General features: G+C 56.5%; 1 protein-coding gene across 3 annotated transcripts in view; it reads right to left on the reverse strand.

The window, feature by feature from the left end:
• Gusb (glucuronidase, beta) overlaps positions 1–10,073 on the reverse strand; it is a 15,138-nt gene that overhangs the window by 4,629 nt on the left and 436 nt on the right. For 2 of the 3 annotated variants that reach the window (XM_013520594.1, XM_005396707.1), the window contains exons 2-10: positions 9,366–9,551; positions 8,963–9,144; positions 8,707–8,849; positions 8,032–8,219; positions 7,471–7,623; positions 6,903–7,081; positions 6,659–6,805; positions 5,567–5,651; positions 4,261–4,437 (exon numbers count right to left, since the gene is read on the reverse strand). In XM_013520594.1, the coding sequence (XP_013376048.1) occupies positions 4,261–4,437; positions 5,567–5,651; positions 6,659–6,805; positions 6,903–7,081; positions 7,471–7,623; positions 8,032–8,219; positions 8,707–8,849; positions 8,963–9,144; positions 9,366–9,551 (1,440 nt within the window). Of the gene's footprint in view, positions 1–4,260; positions 4,438–5,566; positions 5,652–6,658; positions 6,806–6,902; positions 7,082–7,470; positions 7,624–8,031; positions 8,220–8,706; positions 8,850–8,962; positions 9,145–9,365; positions 9,552–10,073 lie in introns of those variants that run through there. The other variant, XM_013520595.1, reaches the window with a different exon arrangement.

Genomic DNA, 10,073 nt, shown 5'->3' on the forward strand with positions numbered 1-10,073 from the left:
TGTTCTTCCATCTCTCTTCAGTCTTAAGGCTAAATTACACTGAGTGAAAAATACATCTTTGCCTCTGTTTCAAGGAGCTGCCAGCACGTGATCTGAGGAGCGTGTGACTCAGATCTAACTCACCCCAGCTGGTCTGGGGAAGAGCTGCCGCTGAGCACACCTACCCACCCGACAGCGCACCTGCATCTGCTGCTGACGGCACCGGCACCAAGACAACTGATAGGCGGGAAAGGCGCGTGTCCCGTCCTCCAAGGCTTTCCCAGAGTGCGGTCGGAAGACACAGCAGAGGGGAACAAGCGTGACCAGCGACAGCGCAGTGTGGGGAAGGCCAGCAGTGTGGCGTTTCGGTGGGGCAGGGAGAACAAAGCCCTGCTGGCTTCAGCTCCTTCCCAGTGCGGGTGAAAACGCCCGGGAGGTGCACGGGAGACGCCACTGCACAATGAAGGCGCGCCTGGACCCGTTCCGAAGCTGAAACTGAGGTGGGGCGGCACGGAAACTCCCTTGCTTTTAACGGAAATGGACCCGCGTGTCGGATACAACAGTAAGTGTCACATGTGGCTGTTTAATTCAAGACTAGGGAAGTTAACTCAGTCACATGTCATGTGCTCAGTGGCCTCACATGGCCAGCTAGTTGCTGTCACTATGGACAGTGCGGACGGGACATTTCCATCAGGTGTCTTCACAATTCAGACTCGGTTACCTTTCCACGGCAGAGCACAAACGTGTACACCCTGAACGTGACAGTACAGTACAGACAGTCCTCATTTAACAACCAAGTTCCATTCCTGCGAGGAGGTCTCTCAAGGAACTGGCCCCAAATGAGGAATTGTGGGTAGTACGTACGATAGTCAGAACAAAGAAATGGTCAGAGGAGGCTCCAACCTGATGACTTTGCTGTGATCTGCATAACTCGTCCATGCGGTACTGTAAGGTATGACACAACGTAAGTTGACAGTCATCAGCAAAACTTACAGCACGGTGTAAACAAGGTTTCTGTACAAAAAAAGACTCTGTCCACAAGATGTACAGAACTGTGCAAAAATAAGACGGGTGGGAAATCGGAACAGCCATTAAAACAGGTAGGTCGTTAAACGAGGGGTATCTGTATTAGACATATTATCAGAAAAGTTTGATGAAAATGATCTGCTTTTCTGAAGAACACATGCTTTCCAATAACCTTTAAACTAAAATACAGCAGCCACCAACAAATCACCACATCAGCTGGGTTCAGCAACACTGATCCCTCACATGTCAGAGAAGGCAGGGATGAAAATTACAAAATCCAGGATCTCTTCTGATACAGCAATGATATAGAAAGGGTTCATCAAGAATCAGGCCTACAGCCAGGCTTGGTGGCTCACGCCTGTAATCCCAGCACTTGGGAGGCTGAGGCAGGAGGATCGTTGCGAGTTCGAGGCCACCCTAGGCTAGAAAGTGAGCTCAAGGCCAGCCTGAACTGCATAGTGAGACCCTGTCTCAAAAAACAAAAAAAAAGAATCAGGACCACAAAACAGATGCAATCTAGATATGATCTTTTGTTTGTTTGTTTGTTTGTTTGTTTGAGACAGGGTCTTGCTATGCAGTTCAGGCTGGCCTTGAGCTCACTTTCTAGCCTAGGCTGGTCTCGAACTCACAAAGATCCTCCTGCGGCCTCCCGGGTGCTGGAATTATAGGCCTGAGGCACCACACCTGGCTTTTTAGATACGATTTTTAGCAAATCAGTAAAGCATCTATTCCTGTTTCCTCCTGTGCCCTTTCCTGCATCTTGGCAGTCTCCACACATTCTTCAGGGTTACACTGACCAGAGTTGGTACTGCTGGGAGCTGTGTTCTGAATGTGTGATTCTGGCTCATTGATGAAGGAGCTTCTGCAGGTCACTGCAAGGGACCCCTGAAACTAAAATACTACTGACAAGGTCTCACAGGATCTGTGTGACCCTGTATGAAACTCACTGGAAGTGCCTGTCTGGGTCTGCAGTAAGTACCTGCAGGACAGGCATAAGGTAGGCCGCAGTAAAGCAGCTCACCAGCCAGGAGTATGACACAACACTTAAACACAGAAAACAACCACAGAGCCAAGGGCAACAGTGAGAATTAATTGTTCCATCGTGGCCTGTGGTTCGGAAGTGTACAGAGAACCCTTGAGAGAATTCGCACACTCATACGAGTGAGACATTTCTGCGCACCGGAAAGTTTTCAAAGGTAACATCGCTTCTTTTTCTGGGGGGTCGGGGATTCTGGTACCGGGAATCAAACTCACGACCTTGAGCTTGCCGGGCAGGCGCTGTGCCGCTGAACTAAATCCCCGGCCCCGGTAACATCACTTCTGAAGAGTTCGTTTCTGGGAATCTGTTTACCTCCAAATGAACCCACTCTATTACCACCTGAGGAGCAGTTGGAAGAAAACGGTCCTTAGAAGTGAGCCCAACAAAAAGTCCACCTGTAAATCCGTCTGGCCCTCTGCACAGCCGTTCTGCCCGTATCTCAGGTCTCCTGAGACTGGGCTCCCAATCACTCCCTTCTGCATAGAAACAGGCATGCCAGATATTTTTTGGATATTGACGCAGAAAACCAAACCAAACCAAACCCTCATATATGTACAAAAAAGACAATGAGGTGCTATAAACATGACGTTCAGAACTGTACCCCCAAAAAACCAAAAAGACAGTTTGTGAGTCTGAGCAGCAGTCCTTAAATCCACATAGTCATTAAATAGGTAGGTCGTTGGCTGGGGATATAGCTCAGCACACGGTGCCTGCCTGGCAAGCGCAAGGTCCTGAGTTCAATTCCCGGTATCAAAATTGGTTAAGTCGTTAAATGAGGAGAGTTTGTACAGTGCACTGGGGGTGACTGTTCATACAAAGGGGAAGCACAGGAGGAAGTGTATGTCCGCCAGGAATAATCTTAGTGGTAACAGCTGAGTGTGAAGGACTCGGGTGGGAGGAGGGTCTGGCTGTAGCTCAAGAATTCACACGAAGCCCGGGCGTAATGGCTCACGCTTGTAATCCTAGCACTTGGGAGGCTGATGCAGGAGGATCGTTGCAAGTTCGAGGCCAGCCTGGGCTACAAAGTGAGCTCAAGGCCAGCCTGAACTGCACAGCAGGACCCTGTCTCAAAAAAAAAGATAAAAAAACCAAAAAACAAAAAAAAAGAATCCACACGAAGCTGAGGGTGGTGGCACACACTTTTGGAGGCTGAAGCAGGAAGATACCAAGTTTGAGCCCAGCCGGGGCAACTCCACAACTTAGCAAGACCCTATCTCAAAAAATACGAAAAGGATTAATTGGGAGTGGAGCTCAGTGCAAAAGCCCCAGGGTCAACCCCTAGTACCGCAAAACAAAATGAAAAGAAAAAGAAAAAATCCACATGAAAGAAAACCCCACAAGACAAAGCACATCTACAGTGAGGAAATGGACAAAACACTGACTAAGCCTTGCTCCAAGATTTACATGTTCCCTTGATAAGCAGCACTCGCCACGTGGGGCCCCTGCCGAGCGTGCAGGAAGCAACACAGATGCGCCTCATTCTCTCCTGCAGCCCAGTGGGGTTGAGCAGTCATACAACAACATACAAACCGTACATATTCAATGTATACAACTTGATGAAAGTCGGGCATGGTGGCACATACCCATAATCCCAGCACTCTTGGGAGGCTGAAGCAGGAGGATCACAAATTTGAGTCCAGCTTGGGCAACTTCGTGAGATTCTGTCTCAGAATAATTTAAAACTTAAGGGGGCTGGGGATTTAGCTCAGTGGCACAGAGCCTGCCTGGCAAGTGCAAGGTCGTGAGTTCAATTCCCGGTACCGGAAAAAAAAAAAAAAAAAAAAAGAAAGGAAAAATTTAAAACTTAAGAAGGGCTGGGGAGGTTGGGCGTGGTGGTGCACACCTGTAATCTCAGCACTCGGGAGGCTGAGGCAGGAGGATTGCTTTGAGTTTGAGGCCAGCCTGGGCTACATAGTTAATTAAAGCCCAGCTTGAACTACAGAGCAAGACCTGGTCTCAAAAAACCAAAAAATAAAAATAAAATGAAAAGGGCTGGGGACGTAGCTCCATTTGAAGGACCTAGGTTCCATATCCAGTACTGCAAAAACAGAAGTAAAAAAACCAAAACCATCGCCCTCTTGGAGAGTCGGTGGGCGGCCTTGGGAAACGAGGCCCCTAAGGACCACACAGGCTGGGCCCAGAGCACAGGCGGCGCCTGGGGCGGGAGGGGCGCGGAGAGCTCACTGATCCGAAGGCAGCAGAGGGCGCCCGCTCACCTCGTGTAGCCCCGCGATGGTCTCGGCCCCGTACTCGCTCTGGATGATCGGCTTCCGGTAGGCGCGGTGCCAACTCTCGAACTGCGTCTGCAGCTGCAGCTCGATCACCTCCAGGTGCCCGTAGTCGTGGTACCAGGAGTAGTAGCTGTTCACGCAGATCACGTCCACATATGGGACCTGCGAGCGGCACAAGCCTGTAAGGAGCGGAGGCGAGGAGGGCGCGGGCAGCCGCATCCCTGTGCGCTTCGGCAGAGGATGTAAGAAGGGCGTGCAGAAAAGGATCTGGGTCCAACGGCTGGGGATGCAGCGCAGTGCAAAAGCCCTGGGCTCAATCCCCAGCACCCACACCCACACCCACACCCACACCCACACCCATACAGGGCTCATCTCCACAGCCTGTGCTGGGACGGATGTCTTTCCAGGCAGCCACAGCCCCTGCCAGGCTGGTGGCAGAAGGGCTGGGGCAGAAGAAAGCTGGGGAGGTCCCTGGATCACAGACCAGGTAAACCCAGCAGGCCCTGGGGAGCCCAGGCTCCACATCACAGGCCACCTTGTGCCACACGGTGGTTCCAGCCCAGCCGCTGCGCTTCTTCACGGGGGTGCTGTGCGAGGCTTTCTCTTTTTCTCTTTTAAAACTAAAAGGCTGGCTTCGCAATTTTCTCTTCAATATTCTTCATCCTCCTGCCTCAGCCTCCCAGAGAGCTGGGATCACAGGCCTGCAGCACGGCACCCGGCTTTCCATTTGCTCTTGTGCTGGTTTGTCCTCCATTCCGAACTTCTCTTCCTGTGGCGCTGTTTCCTCGTTGCTTCCCCTTGGCTCCCAGCTGAGAGTATTTTCTTGCGGCTATGTTTGCAGCTTTGGCTCTGCTGCTCCTGAGGCCAGGCAGGGAGCCCTGGGGCCTCGTGCACAGCCAGCTGTGCCAAGCCAGCTGCACCTGGCCAGGTCCCCACAGCTGCTTTGTCACTGGAGCCCCCGGGGATCTGAACTCAGGCTCCCACCCGGGCTCACTAAAGCCGAACCACAGAGTCCTGAGTTCCGGACTCCGAAGAGTCCACTCAGTGGTTCGGGTGACCTGGGGTTTCAGAAACACCGGGCAGATACACTCTGGGCCCTAAGTCCCCGGCGTTCTGCGGACTTCGCAGCTGAGGTGCGGGTGCTGAGCGTGCGCTAGCAACAGCATCCGTCCCCACTGCGACAGCCACCCTGGGTCTGGAAGCCACCGCCCGCTGGGAGCTGTCGCCACCCACTGGCAGCACCACAGGCGAGGGGTGGTGGGTAGGAGAAGCAGCGGGGACCCCAGCTCACCCCCAGGTCTGCTGCGTAGTTGGAGTTGGTCACGAAGGTCACCGGCCGGGTGGGGTCCAGGGCTTTGGTGTGGGAGATCACCGTCCTGTCACGGGGCAGAAGACATGGCTCCATCAGCGAGCCTACTGGCGTCCTCTCCCTCCCGGGTGCCCCCAAAACCCACTCTCCTGTCTGCAGCGCAGCTTTAATCCCTGCACTCCGGAGGCTGAGGCAGGAGGATCCCAAGTTGGAGCCCAGACTGGGTGATTTAGCAACTTAGCAAGACCTTGTCTCAGAATAGAGAAAAACTTTAGTTCTAAATGGCTGAAAAGGCTCCCCAAGGCTGGCAAGGATGGGGTGATCAGGACGGGATATTAACACAACAAACTGCTGTGCTGCAGGCAGACTGCACTCTGCTGGTGCTCAGGAGGGGACCAAGGCTCAGTCAGGGATGGCACAAGAGACGTCACAGGTGAGGACCACTGGCCGTGGGAACCAGGGAGGGGCCGCAGCGGGCCCTGTGAGACGAAATGGGGCAGAGTTTAAGGCAGGCAGCTGAGGAAGCAGCAGATGGAGCAGGAGGGGAGAGGAGACTCCTGACAGAGGGACCAGGGGTCAGCGCATGACCCCGAGACCTGGCAGACGCCTCCACAGTGCAGGGCTCCCTCATTCACTGGGGTTCTTTGGGAGGGGCAGTACTGGGAGTGAATCCAGGGCTTTTCCACTGAGCTGTATCTCAGCCCTTTTGTATTTTGAGACAGGGTCTCTCTAAATTGTCAAAGAGAGGAACCAATTTATATGCTTCTGCCTCAGCCTCCCAGTGTGCTGGGATGACTGGTCCTGCTGTCCCTAACTTTTCTTCTTTTCAAATAGGAAGTTAGATGGCTCCGCAGATTAACTCTGGATTCGTTCAGGTGTGGAAAGGACAGAGAGGGCCTCGCCAAGGTGAAGTGCCCGCCTGGGTGGGTGGCTATTCCTTCCCCTGAGCAGACGGTAGGGACGCCCCTCGGGCACGGGCCAGGGGACACTGCCTGACTCCCAGCACACACCGCCTCCTCAGGCTCCTGGCTGCCACCCTGGCCAGCCCAGGCGCAGGGCGCGCGGGGTACTCACTTGAAGTAGTAGCCGGCGGGCTGCAGGGCGGAGGAGGGCTCATTGGCCACCGACCACATCACCACGGCCGGGTGGTTCTTGTCACGCCGCACCAGCTCCTCCATCACCTGCAGGTGGTGCTGCAGGGACTGGTTGCCGAAGCTCTCGCTGCAGGCCAGGGAGGAGAGGGAGCGCCTGTCACCCGCTGTCACTGTCCCCAGGGCCGGGCGGGCCGGGCAGCGGGCAGCGGGCAGCGGGCACTCACGCCAGCACGATGCCCACCCCAGGACATTCGTCAATGACCACGATTCCGTAGCGGTCACAGAGCTGCATCACTTCCTCTGCGTAGGGGTAGTGGCTGGTGCGGAAGGAGTTGGCTCCCAGCCAGCGGAGCAGGTTGAAGTCCTTCATCAGCAGCGCCCAGTCGAAGCCCTTGCCTCGGATCTAGAGTGTGAGCAGAGTGAGCCCCGCACACCCCTGAGGAAGATGCACCCCGCTACCCGCCCTCCAGCCTACACACAGGCCTTTACGGTACGGGACTGAACCCAGGGCCTTTGCACTGAACTACATCCCCAGCCCTATTTAAATTTTTTATTTTGAGATAGCATCTCACTAAGTCACTATGTTGCCCAGGCTGAGTTTAACCTTGTGGTCCTCCTGCCTCAGCCTCCCAGAGTGCTGGGATGACAGCTATGTACCACCACACTAGGCTTACTGTTTAGAGCAGATTGCATACATGTGCCAAGCAGCGCTCAGCAGCTTCAGGTGCAAGGGGAAGGGGAAAGGAAATGAGCAGGAACACCCCACACGGGGGCTCAGGAGCCCCAACTCACGTCCGAATCCTCGTGCTTGTTGACGCCATGGAAGTAGAATGGCTTCCCGTTGATAAGGAACTGAGTCTCCGTGACAGCCACAGTGCGAATCCCAACGGGGAGTGTGTAGAAGTCGGCCATGGGCCCCATCACTGTCTGTGCGGTCATCCTCACCTACGGGAGCCACAGAGCCCAAGTGACAGGCCCGAGCCCATCCAGGGATCCCCCCAACAGGACAGAGCTCCTCTTCTTTCTTGCTTTTTTCAGATGAGGTCTTGCTATGTTGTCCAGGCTAGCCTGGAACTTCTAGGCTCAAGCAGTCCTCCTGTCTCAGCCTCCCAAGTGAGGCACCCTACACCACAGGCAGCTGGGAAGGACCCTCGTGACATCCCCTTGTGACCCACCTTTAGGGCTGCAGGCAGAGACACAGAAATCTCAGTCCCTAGTGCTGTCCCGCTGGCCCTGCCCATGGAGGGCAGGAAATTAAGGAAACTCCGGGGACCCTGCCCACCTCCCAGCCCATCCCAGGCCACCAGACGGAGCAAAAGGCCTCCCTCAGTCCCAGGCCCGAGCCACTGTTACCTCCAGTGAGTACAGATAGGCAGGGTCCTTGTGCATCAGGTACGGCCACCAGAGGCGGGCATTGGGCACCTGCAGCTGGCCCCGGCCTCCTGTCCCCTGGGCCACGACGTTGCCTTCCGCATCCAGGAGCCGCACTTCTAGCTCGAAGTGTTTGCTGCCCTGGGTGACAATCTGGTAATTCACCAACCCTGCAGGAACCGAGATCAGGACTGAGGGAGGGTCGTGACCTGGGTCACCCTGCAACCATCACCTCGAGGAGTCCCCTCAGGCCCAACCACCCCCCATGCTTGTTTCCTTCTTTCCTTTCTGGCACTGGGGATGGAACCCAGGGCCTTTGCCCTGAGCTGAGTCCCCAGCCCTTTTAAAAACTTTGTATTTTGAGACAGGGCTCTGCTAGGTGTGAAGTTGCCCAGGCTGGGCTGTTTCTGGCACTCAGGGTGCATCGAGGGGAGAGGACGCAAGGACCATGGCACTCAGGAAACACACCACTTCCCCTCGGACCCCACTTCCTCGAGGCCCGGCCAGCTCCAGTAGCCCAGGTTTAGCTCCTAGGTGGACGGAAGCCTGCGAGGGCCAACACACAGAGGCCATTTTTCCTTTCTGGGGGATCTTTCCAAACAGGGATCAGGGCCACTCTGGGTCTGGCCTGGGACACTTCATGCCAGCTGCCCTCACCGGTGTCCTGGTCCACATCCGTGGTGACCGTGATGTCATCGATATAAGCGGTAGGCGTGGTGTAGAGAAGCACAGGTCGATGCAGTCCCGCGTAGTTGAAGAAGTCGAAGTTTATGTCCTGGACAAAGTAACCCTTGGGATACCTAGGGTGGGGGGACAACGGCCAGTGTCCTCAGTCTCCCCGACCTCTCCAGCCCCAGAGCCTGGGCTCTGCTAAGGCCACCCTGTCCCTGACCGGCAGGAAGACGCTGCTCACTTGGAGGTGTCGGTCTTGTACAGGATGGTCCCCGGGGGCAGGGTGTGCGGGGTGAGGGTGTTGTTGACGGCGATGGTCACACGGCAGGAGGACAGGGGCCCCGTCTGGACCAGCTTGCTGATGTCAGCCTCAAAGGGGAGGTGGCCGCCCTCGTGCTCTGCCACATGGACCCCATTCACCCACTGTGGACACAGGAGATATGGGGAGGAGACGAAGGGCGCAGGCGCGGGCCGCGGCCTCTGCAGCCTGCCAGGACGGGACTCCAAGATCACGCAACCCTTCCCCAACCCCGGACACGGACTCCAGGGTGGGTCCCCCAGGGCCACCCCAGAAGGCAGGCAGGCAGGCAGGTGACAGCTGGGAGACGGGGAGCCCCTCACCCCGCCAGCGCTCCTGCACTGACCATGATGGCATAGTAGTGGGCACTGCCAACCCTCAGGACCACTCTCGTGCGCAGATCTTGGGTCCATCGCTCGGGCAGGATCACCTCCCGCTCATACCACACCCAGCCCACGAAGTTTCGAAGCTGCCCATCTTGGCCCACGTCGTTGAAGCTGGACGGCACAGGCATGTCCAGGGTGGGGCCAGACTAGAGGAAGAAGAGCTGGGCTCAGGTCTGGGTCACAGCAACCTGGATCTGCCATCACTGCTGTGCCGGCACCTAGCACAAGCCCCGCCCCGAGAGCACGGTGTCAGCACTGGCCGAGCAGGTGTCACATAACTGCAGCAGGTGTCACATAACTGGAGCAGGTGCACACGGCCAGCGCGGCTTGCGCTGGGAGCGCAGAAGTACTTCAGGGCTCGCGGCACCAGGGCCAAGATCGCCAGACAGGGGTGAGCCCGGGGTCACCGCCCAGCCGGCCTCAGGCAGGAGGCGCCGGACCCCGGCGCGGCAGGCGGTCAGCGGCCGCAGGGGAAGTGTGGTCCGGGCTGAGCCAACACTGCCGGCTCTCGCGGCCGCGCACCCCGCCCCGCTCCACTTCCCCCTTTGCCGATCGCCCGCTGCCGCGCGGAAACCGGAGACGCAGTGGGGGCCGCGCAGAGGGGCCTCGCGGGGTGCCAGGACCCGCCTCCGCGCGGACCTGCGAAACCGGGGCTGCCCGGGACGCCC

This window comes from Chinchilla lanigera, unplaced genomic scaffold (assembly GCF_000276665.1).
Source record: "Chinchilla lanigera isolate Chin_1 unplaced genomic scaffold, ChiLan1.0 scaffold00055, whole genome shotgun sequence".
In the NCBI taxonomy this organism is placed as follows: domain Eukaryota; kingdom Metazoa; phylum Chordata; class Mammalia; order Rodentia; family Chinchillidae; genus Chinchilla; species Chinchilla lanigera.